This window comes from Astatotilapia calliptera, chromosome 1 (assembly GCF_900246225.1).
Source record: "Astatotilapia calliptera chromosome 1, fAstCal1.2, whole genome shotgun sequence".
NCBI lineage: Eukaryota > Metazoa > Chordata > Actinopteri > Cichliformes > Cichlidae > Astatotilapia > Astatotilapia calliptera.
This window is the reverse complement of record NC_039302.1, coordinates 1,215,853-1,237,141: the sequence shown is the minus strand read 5'-3', so window position 1 is coordinate 1,237,141 and position 21,289 is coordinate 1,215,853. Positions and strand designations below refer to the sequence as shown.

The 21,289-nt window shown below is 41.5% G+C and overlaps 1 protein-coding gene across 2 annotated transcripts in view; it reads right to left on the bottom strand.

The window, feature by feature from the left end:
• Positions 1–21,289, bottom strand: part of cemip (cell migration inducing hyaluronidase 1) — a 152,512-nt gene that overhangs the window by 21,781 nt on the left and 109,442 nt on the right. For both annotated transcript variants that reach the window (XM_026185444.1, XM_026185371.1), the window contains exons 15-23: positions 20,467–20,536; positions 19,851–19,979; positions 12,839–12,924; positions 10,669–10,800; positions 10,316–10,351; positions 7,239–7,394; positions 5,298–5,478; positions 4,701–4,916; positions 2,782–2,993 (exon numbers count right to left, since the gene is read on the bottom strand). In XM_026185444.1, coding sequence (XP_026041229.1) covers positions 2,782–2,993; positions 4,701–4,916; positions 5,298–5,478; positions 7,239–7,394; positions 10,316–10,351; positions 10,669–10,800; positions 12,839–12,924; positions 19,851–19,979; positions 20,467–20,536 — 1,218 coding nt within the window. The remainder of the gene's footprint in view (positions 1–2,781; positions 2,994–4,700; positions 4,917–5,297; positions 5,479–7,238; positions 7,395–10,315; positions 10,352–10,668; positions 10,801–12,838; positions 12,925–19,850; positions 19,980–20,466; positions 20,537–21,289) is intronic.

Sequence of the window (21,289 nt, the reverse complement as noted above, 5' to 3'; positions counted from 1 at the left end):
ATCTCTTTAACTCAAAAGCTTCTTCAAAATGAATCTTCTACAAGATTTTTTGTCAATATTTTTTAAAACAAACAAACGAAAACTGTGTCATTATATGAAAGTCAGACAAAAACATAATTAAACTCGTCAGTTTACTCTCAAAACAGAGGTTTTGAGTCAAAACAGGAACAAGATGTGGTTCGCTTCTTTTTACAGAAGTTTGCCTCACTTGCTAAACACCACAATGAGCTGTAGATGGAGCCATTGTTCTTTGCACAATCAGTGAAAATGATTCGTATTAGTTCTGTCATGTTTTGATTCAGGCCATCAGGGATTAACTGACAAGCTTGAAATAACAAACAGACTTCATGCAGTTTAAATAGCTCAGGGCCGCACCATGAAAGCCAGCTGAAGAGAGGCCAAAGCTCAAAAAGAAACTTTTCCTATTTTTGCAGCGAATCGTTGGAAAGAATGTTGAGAGGTGAAGGGGCTGATGGGCTCCATTTCATTCAAATTAATAACAGAAATCCTCTAAATATAGACTCTAGTTTCAAAGCAGAATCCATGTGTTCAATAAACTCCCATCATGTTCCCAATTACTTTAACTGTTTCATCTTTCTGTGCTAAGGTCAAGGGTCGACTCACCACAGTAGCCTGACACCTACCTACATTCCAACAGTCCATTTTGCTTAGGAAGTTTCCTAACTGACAGACCTGGAATTATCTGTGTGGTGGCCATAATCAAAGCTCTTCCAATTCTCCAAATTTGTTTGAAGATTTGAAGAACTGGAACAGGAAATGACAATAAACCCCCTTTAAACTGGAAACAGGAAAGGAAAGGGGGCTTCAGTGCTTCCTTTATTGCTTCCTTATCATAGGATACACTGGACCATCCTGGGTCCACTGGGAGGAAAAAACATCCCGTCTAATAAGTCATCGTGATGGACCATCCAACCAATTATGAAAACAATCGACATAATAAACAAAGCAGATGATGGAAATGTTCACTGTAACTGCACGTTCATCCAAAACGTCCTGATAGATTTAACAACAGTTTGTTAAACTCACAGCTGAACTTGTTGTAATAAGAGCTGAAGAACACCATGTGAGCTCAAGATTATGACCTACATTAATGTTAATGTTCCGTATATTCAGCTTTCACCAGCAATGTCCTTGTTTTTAAGATTCATTCTTACTTGAGGTCAGCTGGGATAAGTGACGGACTGAGGGAATTTTACGGCAGTCAGGGAGGAGGAACTACTTTTGATCAACAACAGTAAAATACAAGAAAACAAGATGGATCTAATTTATATGCTATGGGACAGATTTACTAAGTGAGGAAATTTATTTTCATGTCACAATTGCAGGATGATCTAACAATGCACTGTGATTTATATACAACGAGGCAGCTGGTTCACTTCAGTAAAAACCAGCATTCTGCTGAGATTCAGTGGCTCAAAAATCCAGTGTGAGCTCAAGTTTCACACTCTAAAAACAGCGAGGGAAAATAAATAAATCAATATACTTTTAATATAAGAAATATCTCTTATGATAGAAATCACTAAGCACCGGTGCAGAGGGTTCTGAGGATTAGGAGTCAGGTGGAGCTCAGGGTTTATCTAGAGGAGAGCTGCATTATTACAAACTATTCAACCATATAAACCTGAACTCTGTGTGGAACGGCTGAGCTGTACAATGTGCAGAAGAACTGATGGCACATGCAGTCCTTGCTGTCTCTCACAGTGGTGTCCAGAAAACCATGAAATCCTGGTCTTATTAGAGAGGACGTCCATGCTGCTTCAGAAAGTGTAGCTGGACGGATAAGCTACATAAAAATTCTTAGGCATGGAAACAGACGCAGAACTGCAGTCTTACATAGTTCTCTCAACTATTTCCTCCAGCTTCAGCCAAAGATTTGATCAATTTATCTTTATTTAACGTTTAGTTAAAACAACTGTGCTTGACTTGTGCCACGATATGCGGAGGCAGATTGTTTGGATTCTTTTTACGTGAGGACCCAAATGCAAACATGACAGACAGGGGGGGCCTGGAATAGTCACGAGGAGGGGAACATGGGAACTAAATGTTGGAAAACTCAGACATGAGGATCAAACGCACAGAGGGGCACAGAGGACAAAGACACAAGGGGAACATAAAAAACAAATAACTGAACTGATCACAAGTAATAAGAATGAACTCAGAACTAACCAGTGAAAATAATAATAATACATAGCAGATACCAAAACATCATGTGACGTTATGCACCGTAGAGGCTGAAATACCCTGTGAAGTCGAGGCACACAACTGATGATGTGTTCCGATGGTAAAGCTTCTGGGCTGCTTTCTCACAGCAGCCGTCCCTCGAGACTTTCTCCATTTGAAGCAATGCATCATCGGGGACTGTAACATCCAGTCCTTTTATACTTCTAAACTAAGACTAAAGTTACTGGATTAGACACACTTAAACTTTGTCAGGATGGCGCTATGTTGAGCTCTACTGCTATTATGAGGAACCAAATTTATGAAAAGTCTGTGAAAAAATAACCTACCATTATACTTCCATCAGACCAGGACACCCAATAGCACAAGGGTAAGTATTCAAAGGAAATTGAAAACACTGAAGAACCATGTTAGCTTCTCTTAATTGGCTCCCAGGATAGAATTTCAAATCTTTCTATTTATATACAAAGTGTTTAATGACCAACCTCACACAGTGTGTGTGGTACAATGGTCCAACAGTACAGACACTGGTGCTGTTAACGTGCTTTGAGTAAAAAAATGTTTCTAAGTTTATTCACTGACTTGTTGAAGTTGATGAGCCAGATGGTGACCTCAGCAGGTGCCGCCTGGTCCCAGTGGATGGTGTAGCCTTTGGCCAGGGTGACCACTGGCTGGAACTGCTGGTAAACTTTCCGCTTGTCCAGGGCGCCTTCAAGTGTTAGGGGTCGATCAGGGTATTCATCCCTCACTATCTGCATGTTAAGGTTGGCAGGGTTTCGTGTTTGAACATAGATCTGAAAAGAAAAGAAAAGAATGCATTGCATATAATAATATATAAAATCATAGAAGTACCTGATTTAGTAGAAGTATCACGTTTTAGTTATTCAATTAGTATAGCCACTCTGACTTCACTCTGTGACAATCCTTTCTCTTTGTTCACTCTATACATGTTCGGTGCTCTGTATTGTAAACCCGACACCCTCATTGTGGCGTCTCTACTTTACAATATAAAGTGCTGTGAGGTGACTGTTGTGAATTGGTACAGGTCACTATGTTTGTTCATACACTGAATACCTGTACATGATGCACACAGATATGGATCCAGATTCAACACTAGCCTCTAATTCACTTTGAAAGATGGGAAGTCATGACTATGGATGCATTGGTTCACTTTGCTTGTGCTACTGCAATATAGGTGTCAGCTAATTGAATCACATTTACTTAAAATGCCCAGAAGCGTGAGGTTGACGCTTGTGCAGCTGGTTGGTTCGATTTAATATGAAGGAGATGAAGTTGACCTTGGTGGTGTGCAGTGGCATGAGTCACTAGTTGTCGTTGCTATGATGAGCCCCCCAGGAAAGATACCACACCAAGACATCAGGCACACACCCACTGAAGTAATACATGTATTTGAATCCTGGCTAAGAACTGAAGTGCCTCTGGTTTAGTGACTAATGACAACCTTTCTAAAACAGGTTGTCATTAGTCACTAAAAAGGGAGAAAGGTGCTAGAGTGTGGTCATGGTGCATTTTAGTGTAAGAAGGTCTGTCCTTGTGATTTTGTGTCCCACTGGGTTTGACTGCCACCAGTCAACTGTCCAGCTGTCGAAGCTCCTGCTCCTCGTTGGTCCGGGCTGGTGGCTGGTGTACATTCCCTTCTGGGCCCAGTTTAATGTAAGGGTAAAGCTTTCTGTGGCTTGGCTTCTTTTTTTACACAATGAGGTTGCTGGCGTTATGTCCAACCCATGTGCAGTTTGGGAGGTTTGTCAGTTTAAGTACTATGTTTCCTTTAACCTAGGTGGCCTGCCTAACATGACCTCCCACCTAGGCTAAAGAAAACATTTTACATTGGACTGTCCTTTTTCTAGCCAGAAGGTTATTGAACTCCTTTACATTTGGGGCATTGGTGTGAACCAGGAAGTATATGCATGCTAGTGGGCCCTGTTTGGAACACCTTTTGGCCTCCAACATGCTCCAGGATCCCAGATGTTCTGCCTGTGCATACAAAGCGGGAGGTGATGGAATCGCTGAGGAGGCTGAATGACAAGTGAGGTCAACTTATGCCCTTCACTCTTTTTCAGCTAGCATTTAATTATAATTAATTATAATTATGAGAAGTCAACACCTGACTATTTGTGTTGTGGAGTATAAACAAATACAGCTTTGCACACAAAGACTGTTTGTGATCGAGGCTCATTGTGAGGGAATGCAAAATCCATTGTGTATTTGTTGGCTTTATTGCACAAAGAAGCAGACATTTCCCAAAACATATTCAGAACATCAGAAAATAACTGGTGTTAAGAAGGACTTGAAACAGCACTTTATTCTTATCCCTTCTGACTCTTTTTTTTCAAGAGTTTTCAGATACCCCAACAAACAAGTTTCACGGGCTGATATAAATGAAAATGCACACAATCAAGCAGAAATGACATTTGTGTTTGTGAAGACTGATATATGAAGATGAATGAATGAGGAATCGGGTGTGACACCTGCTGACCCACCTGTGCATAGTGCCCACTGCAGATAGCACCCTTCCAGTCAGGCACATCAATGCAGTCAGGGTGACGAAGCAGCCAGTTGTCTTCTTTAACCAGGAAAGCTCCGGGATACTCACTGACCGATCCATCAATATCATGGAAGATGGTCGTCTTGTCCCCGTCCATCTGCATTTTACTGAACCAGGGACCCGGCTCCCCAAAAAATACCCGAGATGTAATCTATAAGAGAGGGATGCATTAGTCTAGAGCCATTTACTGTGGCTTTCTGTGGTGCTACACATCATTCACATTCAATATTCCAAATGTGTTCAGTGTTTCTTTATTTTCAACATTTAAAACATGGCTCTATATTTGAATATATTTGACATTTAGCTGAGAAATATCCAGAATTATTCAGTCGATCTGATAATCTACAAAAGTGGAACATACAGGACAATGGAACTGGAATACAGTTTTCAAATAACAAGAGTATTTTAAAATGCTTTTGTGTAAAGCTACAGTTGTCAGTTTTTCTTCCAAATGAAGCAAAGATTCAAGTTTGTAAAAACGTGTTAAACCAGTGTCTCTGGTTTTGTGTATTTCACACAGAAGTGGACTCACAGGTACATGGTCAAAGGTGATGTTGGTGACATTATTGTTGGGGCAGCTCTGCCACGAGTTGTTGAGCCTGAAGCCAAAGGCGCTGGTGTGCCTTCCGTTTAGTGCCGTGTATTTCCTAAATGTACAGTTCTGTACATTGATCGGCCCATCGTAGATCTGCATGCCTCGGATTGGAAAATCACTGCTCAAACACAGATGCACAAACGTCGTCATTGATGTTTGGCTCTACATACACGGGAACAGAAGCTTCAGAAAGTCACTGAACTGAAAAGAGACGCGCAACTACAGCACAATGTGTTTCTTTGAGACAAGCCTTCAAGGAGCTATAAAGGCAAGTTTTATTTTCATGTGCAGCAAAATGCATGGCTGTATGACACATGTAGTCAACATCATCAAAGATGTTGTGTGTTAGCTAACTACAAGAGAAAGTACTACACAAAAATAAAGAGTAACCAGCATGTCAGCAAGTCTTTGGTGAAACATGTTATTAACTGGCTCTGTGGGAGAACTTTAATCAGAACGTACTCTTTTGTTATACTAATTCTTGTTGTGTAGATTTTTTGAGGACGTTCTGTTATTAAATTGCATTTAAAAAGGATGCATCAAGTACACATTTTGATGAAAAAAAATGTCCACAAATGACTCCCCGCTGTGGGTGTCACTAAAAAGCTTTTCTTTACAGCAGCTCTCAAGAAGTGGTCAGCAATGCAGAACATGAGAGCGCAATAGTGTCAGAGAATGTTAGTCTGAACTGCAGATTAAGGCAGAAGTGGTTTCAATTATATTCATTTTCCCAATAAAGGGATCTCTAATAATACCACTGGTGAGACGTTCTTTTTGTACACTGCCCAGGTGGCCAGAGCACGGGACTGATTTCTGAGCATACAAATCTGGCTCTCACACATGCCAGCCTCGATCAAACTGTTATTTGACACAGACTAAAAAAGTGCAGTCAAATAAGGTGTTAACTGCAATGGCCACACATACTTTGTTTTTGCAAAACAGGTTCTTATGAACCGAGTAGTTCCAGAGTCATTACTGACGCAGAAAAACTAGTCCATGCATTTGTTACTTTGAGTCTGGACTACTGCAAATTTTTATGATCCCTATAATTATCATGCAGTTAAAAGCTACCTGGAAAGCATTCAAATGCTGCTGCAATGGTACTGACTAGAATTACAAAGAGAGACCACTTTCTCCCACATTAGTTTCTTGTGATTGGTTCCCTGTTAAATAGAAACATGGAATTAAAATACTTTTCAGAAATAAAGTCTTAAATGACACGGTTCCATCTTGAAGACCTCATATGTTAGTATGATTTTAATACAGCATTATGCTCTGTGGGTGAAGGCTGAAGTCCTCAAAGTAAACACGGGAGGCTATCAGGACTTGCTCACGAGGAAATAGCTCCTTTTGGGTTCAGAAGACCGACAGACTCAAGTTTTCTCTCTCCCATAGTTTGTGTTTTTCCTCATTTGTCTTTACTCCTTCTTTTGTCTCGTCTTTTCCCTTCCCCTCCGCCCAGTCATAGCAGAAGGCTGCCTGGACCTGCTTCTGTACTCTCTTCTTGTTAAAAGGGAGTTCTTCCTCCCCACTGTCACCAAGTGCTTCATAAATGGTGTCATAATACAATTTGAAAAACATTGTAAAAAATACAGTTGTGACCTTGTAATAAATAAAACTGATGTGAACAGAATATTATAAGCATAGTGAAGTAAATCAACCTTACCACGACATAGTGACAGTGTAAACATAAAAAACCACAATATCTGTGTTTTTAAAGCAATTATTAAATGTACATTTTGCTTTTCAAACAGAGGTTTTTTTTATCAGTTGCTAAGAGTAAAAAAAACTAAAAATAAAACTTCTGAAACACCACTATTGAGAAGAGAGTTTGTGAGCTTAAAAACAAAAATAAAATTAGCTGTAATCACCACTTACATGCCACGTGGCAGGGTCCTGTCAGTAAGGTCAGGACCCCCAGGGCCCCAAATCCTCTTGTCTGGGAAAGGCATACCACGATTGTCACTTTCACCCACAAAAAGTGAATTCTTCACCTGCTGATGAGAGCCGTCATCTTCTGGAAATGTGCCTCCACTGCACACAGACATTGTGAGTAAAGTCATGTAGTTAAAATCTGTTTTCTGTTGTTGATTATGTAAAGCTTAAACATCCAAGGCCCTGAAAATATACAATACAACATGCCAAAGCTAAAAAACAATGGAAAAGCACATCACTGTGATTTAAATGCGTGTCAGAAGCTACACACTAACATCTTGGTTACACTCTGCTATTATAATTGCAGAGTTTATGCATCGGTTATTAAGCAATCCTTGTGCAGCACAGTAAGAATATATGAGTTGGTTCACAAAAGATAAAAAGAATAGTTGTTATTTATAACAAATTAAAATGTAACAGTGTGTGCTTTTCCAAACATTTTAGCTTAGCTGCTATATACAAGCTAACCGGCAACCAAGGTAACATGTAGCAATATGTTCACCAGAAACAGAAGAAATCATTTGCAAGCAGCGTCTCTCAAGGGCACCTGCCTATCTAACATCTGCCTGTAGTTGTGGTCAGAAGTTTACATACACTCATGTCAGGGTCATTTTAGGATTTCTGGTTTGAATTGTTCCTTTTCAAGGGTTGAATGATCATAGAGCTGGATTCTAAGTATAGTCCACAAATTTCCAACATGGCTGATGTTGGGGATTTGGGAAGGCCTTAATGTTAGCCTGCTTTATCCACTCCAAAACCAGTTTTGATGTATATTTAAAATCACTTTCCTGTTGAGCTTAAAAATGCTGAATTTGGAGCAGAAGCATCTCTCTTGGTCAGCACCCTCTCAGTCCATGGCAATGTAAACGTGCTTCACTGTAGACAGTGACGATAGTGTTCCTGCAGTTTCCAGCTCATTGCGAGCTTGAGCCCTTTTGGTTCCTGGGTTGTTCCTGAACATCCAAACCGATTTCCTCTCGTCTCTGGGTGACAGTTTGGGTCTTCTTACAGAGCCAGGCAAAGTTTTGACACATTGACACAACTGTACTCGTGTGCAGTTATTTGAACTGATGATCTCAGAATCTGCAGTTGCTTAGAAATGGCTCCAAGAGAACTTTTCAATCAAACTTCTGTTGAGCTCTTAGACTTTCCTATTGTCCTGGGAAGAGAAACTACCAGCTGTTGTCAATCATATTCACTAACCAGGAGTTAATAAGCCTTGTAAACTTAAAAGACATTGTAGAACTTCAGCACGACTTGTTAGTTCCCAAATCCACACACGACTGTGTGGATTTGGGAACATCAAAATTCAATTCAAACTTATGCACCCAATTCTTGGTGTTGTTTTTAAGTCATTAATGTATGCTACACCCTTGAAATAGAAAAGTTCAGAGACATAATTAAAAGCCTAAAATTACCCTGACATTCATGCCCATGATGCGTGCATGTAAACTTCTCACCACAGCTGTGAGTTATATAACAACAGGAAATTCTGGTATCCATTAACCCTTTAAGACCTACCAAGTCCACCAGAGCTTATATTATATTTTTACATGCTGTAGTGCCATTTTTGGGAGCATTTCAAGTTGCCATCAATACAACTGTTATAGCCCAGATTTTAATAATATGTCTGCATTAAGTGCATAGCAGTTACATAAATTGCAAAAAAGTGCAATAAACTATAACAAAATTTAAAATCATTTTTGTTTTTTTTAACATATATTTCTAGTTAGAGAAATTTAAGAGGTTTATCCCTCAAAACTGTAAATACAAAAAAGTTGCACAAAATAGTTTCCTACCACAGGAAATTTATTTTGAATGTCTTCATAGTTTTATTTTTGAAATACACCAATTTTTAAACACTGCAGGAAAAACGAAAATAAATATAATAGTGCAAATTTGCAAAAAAACAGCATGTGCATCAAAATGTTTCTGTATTAAACATGGAGTTTCTTTTTAGGTTATATTTAAGTCTCCCTAAAAAGCTGATTCTGTTCATCTGGACGTAGTGTTTTCAGTGGGAGAAACGTTTCATCACTCAGCCGAGTCGCTTCTTCACTTTCAGCTGACTGCAGGCTTGGTCAATGGTCAATTTATGTGAAAAGTCTGAGGAGGGGGCCTAACGACACATCTTTCACCATCATACAATGCTGTGATTGCAACCATTCCCCAAATCTCTGTGAATGGTACTAAGGTGGTGGTTTTCACATCTTAAGTTGTTTTCAATAAATTGCATGCTCAAAAAAAAAGTTTTTGTCCTTTGTGTCTGTGTGTGTGTGTGTGTGTGTGTGTGTGTGGGGGGGGGGGGGGGGGGGCACACAAACACTGATTTAGTATGGATAGAAGGCTGAGCCATGGCAGCACGGTGGCACGGTGGTTAGCACTGTTGCCGCACAGCAAGAAGGTCCTGAGTTCAATTCCACCATCAGGCCGGGGTCTTTCTGTGTGGAGTTTGCATGTTCTCCCCGTGTTTGCGTGGGTTCTCTCCGGGTACTCCGGCTTCCTCCCACCGTCCAAAGACATGCAGCTTGTGGGGATAGGTTAATTGGATAATCCAAATTGTCACTAGGTGTGAATGTGAGTGCGAATGGTTGTCTGTCCCTGTGTGTTGGCCCTGCGACAGACTGGCGACCTGTCCAGGGTGTACCCTGCCTCTCGCCCTATGACAGCTGGGATAGGCTCCAGCGCCCCCCGCGACCCTGAAAAGGATAAGCGGAAGCGAATGGATGGATGGATGGATGGAGAAGGCTGAGCCTTAGGTATTTGCAAATTTAGGTATTAGGTTAGTATTGATAATGTCTCCTGTCAGGAGAAAACGTTTTGTCAATTCTTGCCATCACACTCCTAAGCTACTTCTCACTCTGCATCAGAGCACGCCTTTTCTAACAGGATCCTGAGGAGACTCCATATAAGGCATTTTCCAATTAGGCAGAGAGAGAGAGAGAAAGTGAGCAGGAGAACAATAAACGCATACAACAGCCCTTTTATTTCTAACATGATTTAATAAAAGGGAGTCTTACCTTGCTAAAGTGAGGCCAATGCCATTATCAGCAAATCTACCGAAAAAAGGAATATTATCATTAGAAGCACAGAAACACAGGAACAATGTGATGTTCCCATGGATACACACACACACACACACACACACACACACACACACACACACACACACTAAGAGACTAAAGCAGATAGCAAGTTATTGTTAGATGGGAATGAACGTGCAGAAAAAACACTTGCTTTGTTCGACATGCATCACTTTCAGTGACATTCACTTGCACTAGAAGTTGATCAACTTTACTTATTCACTTGTTTATTTTACTTGGGTGACAAGTAAAATAAACAAGTAAAATCACTCAGTGTGTGTATCACTCACTGGCAGTCATCTAACCACACATCCCCTCCTCTCAGCCAAGCTCCATGGTACTGGTTCTTATAGGCAGTGAAGTGATGGATGAGAGCTGGGACTCTAGGTTTGAACGGGTCAGAATCCTGATGGGGGCCATACCTAAACAACAGAAGGACATACAGTGCTAATATTTAACAATATTTTTCAAGGCTGCAAAGGAGCAATTTATATAAACTGTAATGTTGTAGCTTTTTAAATGGTCATTCATCCATCCATCCATTTTCTTTTGCTTATCTGGGGCCAGGTTGCTTGGGCAGCAGCCACAGCATTGAAGCCCAGACGTCCCTCTCCCTAGCCACCTCCAACATCTTATCTGGGGGAACACTGAGGTATTCCCAGGCCAGTTGAGAAATACAGTTTCTCCAACGTGTCCTGCGTCTGCCCTGGGGCCTCCTCCTGGTGGGACATGCCCAGAAGACCGAACTCAGGAGGCGCCCAAGATGCATCTATGTGGAGGAGTAGCTCGTGACCATAGGTGAGGGTAGGGACATCGATCTGGTAAATCGAGAGCTTCGTTTAAATACTCAGCTCTCTCTTCACCATGACAGACCAGTGCAGCGCCCGCATCACTGCAGTTGCAGCAACAATCCGTCCGTCCGCTCCCCTGTCTCCGCACTTGTGAACAAGACACTGAGACACTTAAACTCCTCCACTTGGGGCAGCAACTTGTTCCTGACCTGGGCGCTCCAGCCGTTTCCGGCTAAGGAACATGGCTTCAGTCTTGGAAGTGTTAATTCTCATTACCATTGCTTTACACTCAGATGCGAACCACTCTAATGTGAGCAGGAGGCCTCCACCTGGTGAAACCAGAAGAACCACATCATCTGCAAAAAGCTGAGACAACAGTCTGAGACCACCAAAGTGGAAGCCTTCTGCCACTTGACTACACCCTCTGTCATCACTGAATCGAAAAAATTCTAAAAATTATGCTCAGAATCGCTGACAAAGGGCAGTCCCGGCATGGTCAACACCCACTGGGAATTAGTCAGCCTTATTGCCGTCGATGTGGACCAAGCTCTCGCAGTGCTTGTTCAAGGACTGAACGCTCATAGCAGCCCCATACTCCCAAAGCACCTCACACAGAATACCCAGAGGGATGTGGTCAAATATCCAAGTCCACAAATCACATGTAGACCAGTTAGGCCTACTCCCACCCACCATCAAATATTCTTGAGAAGATAAAGAGCTGGTCCAGTGTTTCATGACCAGGATGAAAAGTTTATTGTTCCTCCTGCATCCAAGCTTCGACTAATGGTAAGAGTCTTATTTCTAGCACCTTGGCGAAGACTTTGCCGGGGAGGATGAGGAGTGTGATCATCTTACAGTTGGAGCACACTCTCCGGTCCTACTTCTTCAACATGGAAACAACCACCCCAGTCTGCCAATCCAGAGGCACTGTCCAAGATCTCTATGTGACAGATCTCACCCCCAGTGATGGATGAGTCATCCCCCATGAGTCTCCAGGTGGAGCAACCTCGAGAACCCCACCTATGGACTCCAAGAATGCTGGGTAATTTAAACTATCATTTGGCACATAATTTTAATCCACAAGAGTAAAAGAGCAGTTCAACAAACGGGATGGTAAGTAGTAAACGGACTGGTTCTTATACAGTGCTTTTCTATCTGAGCACTCAAAGCACTTTACACAACTTGTACATTCACCCATTTGCACAAACACTTTTTTCTAAGTGCTTCCTGTCCAATAATCACATGCATTCATCGGAGAGCAACATGGGGTTAGTATCTTGCCCAAGGCATTTGGCATGCAGACTGGAGCAGACTGGGATCAAACCAGTCTTTGAGTAAATTAATAATTTTTAATTTTATTTATTTATTTTTACCAGATAGCCATATGTGTGCGACTAGTATCTTTTATTACTTGACAGCATCTTTATCTTATTAATGATTAATAACACAAAAACCTTCATTGCACTGACAGATCTACACTTTCTTTCTCCAGTAAAAAGTTTTTCTGCCCATTTAATTGGCCTGTGCACTGACAATATGAAAAAGAGCACACCCAGTGCTCACGAAAACATTAACAGGAAATGTCATCATTACAGAGTAAACTCATCACACTGAATCACACTGGGTGGGATGTGATTTCTCATGCAGGGTGTTTGTTACAGGGTCTGACCTGGCTCCTATCAGAGACAGGAAGGGTCTCTTGTCCTTGTTGTTTGCCTGGGTCGTCTTAACTCCATTATCAAGGATCATTCCAGCCTAAAATAAAAAGACAACAGAAATTGTGAGTTTGTTTGCCCTGTATGTAGAATTTTTAAAAAGACATGGACTTTATTTATTTATGCGAGAGGTAAAGCCGTGTGCTTGGAGAGCAGATCGCTGTGTTCAAGGATTATTCAAAGATTATCACCATTATGAGACGAAACACATGAAGGAATCCAAGAACCCGACTGATGCAGAGCAGGAATAGACTTGAGACTAGCAAAAGGGCTTTTTCACAAAGTTTACACATCCAGGGACAGAGCAGTCAAGACCAACTTTGTGATTTCCCACAACATTACAAAAACCAATAAGCCTTTGACTGATTTAGAGTTTATCAAAGAGTATTTGGTGGTGCTCTAACACGCCTTGAAAAAAATGAAGGATTTGAAAACGCCCCTCTCCAGGTAAACCAAGATGGACTGTGGGCATTATGGGAAATCTGGAGCTTCAGTTTAAAAACAAAGAGGACAGTTTTCATGTTTTCCTACTTAGTCAAGGACCAGAGCAGCATGGTTACTCATCTTTATACAAAAGAGGTACCAGCAGAACTTTAAGTCGATGTTACAGTTGGATTTTTATTTGTCTCTCAAAGGGGAGAAGTTTCCACACATGAGCAGACATGTGAAGATGTTGGCTCTCTTTGGAGCTACCTTTATAAGCGAACAAGCATTCTCAGGGGTGAAGTTTAACAAATCCAGGTGCAGATTCTGTGTCAGTGACGATGTCCACTGTCTCATGCATTTCCGCCTCAGATGAACGTGACTTTAATCTGCTTGTTCAAGCCCAAAACAGACCAGATTTCTCTCAGTGAAAAAGAAAAAAGAACTTAAAAACTGCAGATAAGTAAAAAAGCAACAGCACTTAGTATAACAGTTCTACATCTTTAAAATATTGCAAAAACAGTTTTAGAAATATTGATTAAACAGTGATAAAATGCTGGTACTACACCTATTTCACATTTTCCATAATTGTAATATCAACTCTTACCAGTAGCAGTTTATAAAGAGATCAAATTAATATTGAGAAGAATTGACAGGCCCCCTGGGTAAATTAATTGGTTTAGCGCTGATTTAACAAATGGTTTGTGGTTAATTTTGCATGTAACTCTTGTCATTATTTGGAAAAATGTCAAAAGTATAATAAATAAAAATATATATACTGTCAACAAGTTTCCAACTGAAGGTACAATTTTTATTCAGCAAATGAATTTTGAGTTGAAACCACTACCTTCGTCCTGTTTCCCTCCCTTAGCTGCAGGAGAAATGCATGAATGTTATGAAACATTTTTATTGGCTTCTTCAAGCAATAAATCAGGCTCAGTAGCAGAAGACTTCTTCTTTGCACCCTTTTCCAGACACATGTTGAGCAGCCCAGCATCAGGTCGTAATTCGCAGTAAACCAGCAACAGCTGCTAGCTCGTATAATCCCTTTTAGTAAAAACTCTGTTAACTCTTTTGGCCCCAACATATTTCATAGGTTTTTTAAAAAGCTGACCATTAACTTGACCTGCATTACTTTCCGTGGCATTTAATAATTGTAGATGTCAGGTGGCAGTGAAAACCCAAATGTTCCAAAAACCTGTGTTGGATCTAAAAGGGAGTCTATAGGGATTCCCTTTCTAACCTTAAGGAACTGCAGGTTCTGGAACATTTGTGTTTTCGTTAAAACGCTCGACTTTATAGTAGAGTTAAAATATTTTATAGCATGCTACAAAAAACACTTTAGTCTTTCATTTCAACATCTTTTCTTGTCTTCGTTTGTTCCTAGCTGACAGTCGACAGGGGAGGTCGTCAACGAAGCGAATACGTTGCCGTGGGTGCCGTAGGGTTTCCATCTTGGTCAGCGATCCACTTCCCGGCCTTGCGATCTTTGGCCTTGACCTTTGCTTGCTCCAGGGTTAGATGCCGTTTTTTAAGATCGTCATCAATTTGCTTGATCCAAGTCTTCTTGGGTGCGTCATCTTGATTCTTCAGCGGGCGGAGAGGTGATGCAGCAGAAGTCGATATCGGAGGCGATGGTTGCTCATGCAACAGACGTGTCCAAACCAGATTGCAGTCGTTTCTTCTGGATCAGCTCTTCCATCGAGGGTTGCTGGTGACATTGACTACGTTTTGTGCTGTTGGTAAGATGGTCGAGGAGGGACACTCTGATAACCTGATGCAAACAGTGGAAGACCTCAAACTTGTTGAGGTCGTGCTTGAGGATAGCAACTGCATAGTAAGTGACAACTCTGGGTTGTAATCAGTCTTAACTTAGAAGTGTGCCTGCTGTGGCTGACAGGCAGCTGTAGCCTGCAGCTGTGTGCTGGGTCTGCCCACGTTTGTGTACTTGTTTCCTTTTGGAACAGTTTTCATTATTAACTCCTTTCTTAGCTTACTTCTTAGTTACACAGGTTTGTTAGCATCAGGATGATAAGTCTTAGCTCCTCAACATGCCACTGACTACATCCATATTTTTTATACACTCCAACGTGTCTAAAATGGTAAATGGCCTGTATTTGTATAATGCTTTACTAGTCCCTAAGAACCCCAAAGTGCTTTACACATCCTGTCATCCACCCATTCACACACTGGTGATGGCAGCTACATTGTAGCCACAGCCACCCTGGGGCGCACTGACAGAGGCGAGGCTGCCGGACACTGGCGCCACCGGGCCCTCTGACCACCACCAGTAGGCAACGGGTGAAGTGTCTTGCCCAAGGACACAACGACCGAGACTGTCCAAGCCGGGGCTCGAACCAGCAACCTTCCGATTACAAGACGAACTCCCAACTCTTGAGCCACGATCGCCCCATTAAAATATAATAAAACATCTCTTCCTGTTAATCAAGCCACTTGTATACCAGTGTCACCAGTGTCACTAGACTGCTCTTCATAAATTCTGCTAACCTTACCATGACATCATGTAAATTTAGTGAGCAGCAGCAAATTGGGGATATACATGTGAGGGGCACAGAGATAAAAATCAATCAATAAATAAATGAAATCAATTTTACTTTATAAATTGTTTTAGACATTACATACAGGAAGAAAATAGGGATGAAGACTATAGAGTGAGAGCCGGGCTTTGAGTGTCATATTATCTCAAACAGTGACAAAGGTTTCTGTTGGACTGAAAAAGGTGACAGGCCTTTAGGTGAAGTGAGGTGTTATTTATAATTCCTTCTGTTTTATAACACTAGTTTATCAAGTTTCAAGGTGAAGCCTCAGCTGACTGATTCCTGTTTGCTTTGCTGAAGTAACATTACACTGTTAACACTGTTGAGACTTGCTTTTGGTTGGCATGCATCTGTCTCTGCTGATATAAGACCAGTCATCATCACAGTCATGCCCCTAAAGCCTGAAAAGAGCTGCAGATTTTCAAATCAATCACCATAGATTTAGGAGGCAAGTAAAACTATGAAAAAATACAGTTACAGAGAACTGGGAAACATTTAAATAAAGGATAAATACACTGCATGAAATGTTCCCGTATCTCACTTAACGAAGCTTTAAATCCAATCATCTGATAAGAAACATTTATTGAAACTTTCCTAAATCAAGCAAAGAATAACCCTACATGCTTCCCAATTTCTAATCCAGCCTTCTGTAGCATTTTCTTAAATAAAATAAAAAGTATCACAACAATAAAAGTATCCTAATGGCAGTGTGCTGCTTCTAAACAAAGACACTGCCATTGTGTTGCTGTTGAACACTCAACCAGCAGCCCTGAAACAACCTTTTCTCTCACACCAACCTCACATGATTTATGCTCCTGTTAGGATGATCCAAATTAAAAGTGCAGAAGGGAACGAGAGAGTGAGATGGAACAGGAAAGAAATCACTGTAGGGCTTGAGAAAGTAAGGCAATAACAACAGCGCTTCCCTTTCAGTGGTGCCTCATAAATCTCTCTCTGCTCCAGCTGTGCTGTGTTAGGAGCCACAGGTAACTCCAAACTCGGTCCTATCTCACCACCAATCTCATTCCACTCATCTGGCTTGCTTTCCTCCGTTTCTGTTATCTTGACTTTTTCCAACTAGCTCTCTTTTTTTCTAACAGTTTGACCATTTCTCAGTTCTTGCACAAAAGTGTGTTCACACTATCACTGTGACTAAGTTACCGGTCGCTGCAGATGGCCCCGCCCCTCCCTGAGCCTGGTTCTGCTGGAGGTTTCTTCCTGTTAAAAGGGAGTTTTTCCTTCCCACTGTTGCCAGAGTGCTTGCTCATAGGGGGTCATATGATTGTGGGGTTTTCTCTGTATGTATTATTGTACGGTCTACCTTACAATATAAAGCGCCTCGAGGCGACTGATGTTGTGATTTGATGCTGTGTAAATAAAATTGAATTGAAGTGGGGACCACTGTATAACCATCAGTATCTTTGCTGGCTTTGTGGAAAAATGGATCCAATCCAATTCCACCATTTAAGGGAGGACAGGCCATCAGCACTGATGATGACGGCACTTTTAACATTAAGTGTTCATGTTTGGTGAGCTGTGAATTTAGCATTATCTGTGATATTCTTAGGGACTGTATTCTTTGAAATGTTCTACACGCACTTGTAAATGACAAGTGAAAGAAAATATTGCAAAGTAAGTTAACTATATACTATATGACAATTAAAACTCTGGAACTCTGGTCTGTCCTGAAAGAACTGGCTTACTGAGACTGCTTTCTGGGTCACAGGCAGGAGGATGGAGGAGTAGAAACAAATGAAGCTGACATTTGTATAGGATCAGCAATTTTCTTTCTTTAGTCTGATGTTCTTTATTATTCACCACATAAAACGTTACATCAAGTAGGCCCACAAAACACTGTTAAAGCTAGGGTAGGTATAAGTCCTAAGCCCAAAGCTCTTCTCCACTCTTACGTTGAAACACCAAATAAAATAAGCCTGTGCATGTGTCACAGGTTTGATTCAGAGTGGTGAGTGGGAGTTTGTCATTGTTTGTTTTTTTTACCATGGTGGAGTCTTAAGTAAGAAAACATTTTTCATAAATGGATTGGTTCTTATATAGTGGTTTTCTACTCTACTGGAGCACTCAAAGCACTACCCATCCATACAAACAAGCTTTCTTCTATGCTTACTATCTAACATTTACACACATTTGTAGTCTGATTGATGCATTGGAGAGTAACATGGCCTGGCCTGTATTTATATAGCGCTTTTCTAGTCCCTAAGGACCCCAACCAGTCATCCACCCAGTCATTCACACACTGGTGATGGCAGCTACGGTGTAGCCACAGCCACCCTGGGGCGCACTGACAGAGGCGAGGCTGCCGGACACTGGCGCCACCGGGCCCTCTGACCACCACCAGTAGGCAACGGGTGACGTGTCTTGCCCAAGGACACAACGACTGAGACTGTCCAAGCCGGGGCTCGAACCGGCAACCTTCCGATTACAAGGTGAACTCCCAACTCGTGAGCCACGATCACACCGTGGGGTTAGTATCTTGCCCAAAGATATTTGGCATGCAGACTAAAGCAGCTGGGGATCAAACTGCCAACTTTCTGATGACCTGCTGTATGTTTGACCATAATTAGCTACCCTGAACAATTCGGAACAAACGAATGAACAACAGTGTTTTCACACTTAGTGTAAATTACTGAGAGAGGTCTAACAAAAAAGCTGATGTGTTGTTTGCTAGATTCAACTTTCAGTATACTTGTCGGGCAAAAACAAAATCCATGTTGCTACAAATTTTGGGGGGACAGGGTTTTGTATGATAAGGGATGCGAATTGATTCCAATATCGATATCACTTATTCGTTTAATTCTCTATTGATTGTCATTGCGAAACCAATGAGAGCTATTGGCTCTGCTTTGATAATCAAACACCAAATGAGTCAAATGAAGAACACCTCATTTCAATTATCTGGATGGGTGAGGCCATAGGTTTTGCAAAACTGTGTATTTGGATTGTGAAGTGAACCATTTAAATACATAATAGTGGGAGTAAACAAAATAATCATCCAAGCAATCAGATCACCTGAAATCAGTGTCATGGTGCTGGGTCGTTGACCCAGTGTTTTGTGTTTGGCATTATGTTTATTATTATTAGCTCATCTGATGTTTAATTTCTTCATGGTTATCTTTATTAGTATGTAGGTTTCATTCTCAGGGTTTCCAGTTCTGGGTTTATTTCCTGTGTCGTTCTCCTGGTGCTTTGTTCGTGTCCCTGACTTTGTCTTTAAAGGTCTGTGTCTGTTATCACTGTGTCAGCTTGTGTCTTCCTGTCGTCTTGTGAATTAGGATCAGCTGTGCTTCCCTCCTGTGTGTCATTACCTGATTACCTTGTGTGTGTGTATATAGTTGGTGTCGGTCTGTCTGTGTAACTGTGTATTTCCGTGTCTCTTTTCCTGACATTCTCCGTGCCGTTTTCCCGTGTTTGTATGATTTCAGGTTTGTTCTCTAGTTTTCCTCAGTTTAGGTTATCGCTTAATTTTGTCCTCACTTCTGTTCATTGTCACTCACTGTAAATAAACTCACTCGCATCACCGCCGTTGTCTGATACTTTGGTCCTCCTTCACAACACCACACGACTGCTGCCCCAGCCGTGACACACAGTTGGTTTCTACTTTCCCCTTTTTTAATATTGGTTATAATCTTATTGTAGACTGATGAACACTTACGTCTTTAAGAATCCTTTTATAGATTTTATCCTTTCCCAGATTTGTGGAAGTTGTTGTGATAGAGGCACAGTTTACATGGTCATGGAAAGAAAAGACTTTGCCAGTACCCAGTAACTTCAACCTTATCTCCAAGCAGAAGACTGAACTTCTTTTCGTTAGCTCACTTCCTGCTTGCTCTTTCCAACAGTAAATAACTGATTACTTAATGTGTTGAACAAGTAGAGACAAATTCCAACTTTTTATTCATTTTTTAGTCAAATTCCCTATCACAGCTTTCTTTATCTCCCCACAGCAGTTCATCCTCAGACTCACCCTGAAGTTGGAATGGGCTCTGTTGTTGGTGAACTGGCCCATAGGTGTGTGCTCTGTATATCCAGGCGAGTATGACCCATTTGAGGGGCCTGTCGCCATATGGTGGAAAAGGAACCAGAAGCCTGTTTCCTGAGGGTTTACACACAAATAGACATGTAGTTACAAACAGAGCTATTAGGATAAAATGTTTTAGTTTAGAGTAACTACTTTATCTGTAAAACAAAAACTATCTGTATTTCTGTTCATACACAAACATGTGCAGACTCCTATACATAAACATAACCACAGAATCAGTTTTGCACTTTGCATGTCAGCCTCTGTTTTGCTATTGTTCTTTACAAGTGTGTAAATGAGAAAAGTTCTTATACTGGTGAGGATAATTGACACTTCCTCCCAATGGATCCTGGTGAAATCCTCAAAGTAAGATCATAATTGGCACTCTGTCATAGTGAAAGTATGGCAGGGCGTCTGTTGTCTGCTTGTTCCAGACGGTGATAGAAGTATACAGCCATTAATCTGACCTGGCAATGTGGTAATGAGAAAGAGCTCCACCTGGAGAAACAGGGGATATAGGAGGGGTGGGGAAGGGTTGAGAGATGAGAAAGTGACAACTCACCTCCGAGCCTGCAGCCGCACAGTTGATGAGGTTGTTATTAGGGTTGGCAATCCAGAACGTGGAAGTTGCACTATAGAAGAAGATTGTTGTAAAAGAAAAAAAATGTTGGATTTCACATAAATAGTTTAAATCAGTAATGCAGAGGAGAAGAAGGAGAGAAAATAGCTTCTAAATTGTCAGAGTGTTGTATGTGCAAAAATGGACATAATTTACGTCTATGTCTGGATCTGAAATCAGTCCTGCAGGGTGCTAGAACAAGAAGGAAACTCTACACGAGTAAGGACGTATGTTCTGTTCCCAAAATGAGGGAAACTGTCCAAATGTCACTACTGTCATGGTCCCTGTGCCTCACCAGCTGATTCTGTATTAGGCAACATGTGCTCTCTCTCTCCCCCCTGCCGGGGCGATGCTCATTATGGGCTCCCGCCCCTGGCCCACGCACCTGCTGCCTATCGGGATGATCACAAGGCCGATTTAAGACAGCAGCACTGTGTCACTCGTCGCTGGATCGTTGAGTTATCAGCGTCAGTCCCTCAGTAGATTGTAAATAAGGATCTGTGAGTTCGTTCCGTCTGTTCGCCTCTAACTATAATCTCTGTGTACAGATCTATCCCGGACCTTTCCCTGCCTGTCTGTCATCCCGTGGACGAGTGAGTGGATGGTGTTTCCCCAGTGTGGGGAGTGAAGAGAGAGAGCCTTTGGAGGACGTCAGATTCCCGTCTTTTCCCTCACACACCCCGGAACCCTGGACCCCCTTCCCCTCCCTCCAGCACTTTGTAAATAGCATCACCTGGTGTCGTTGTGTAAATAAAATCTGTAAATC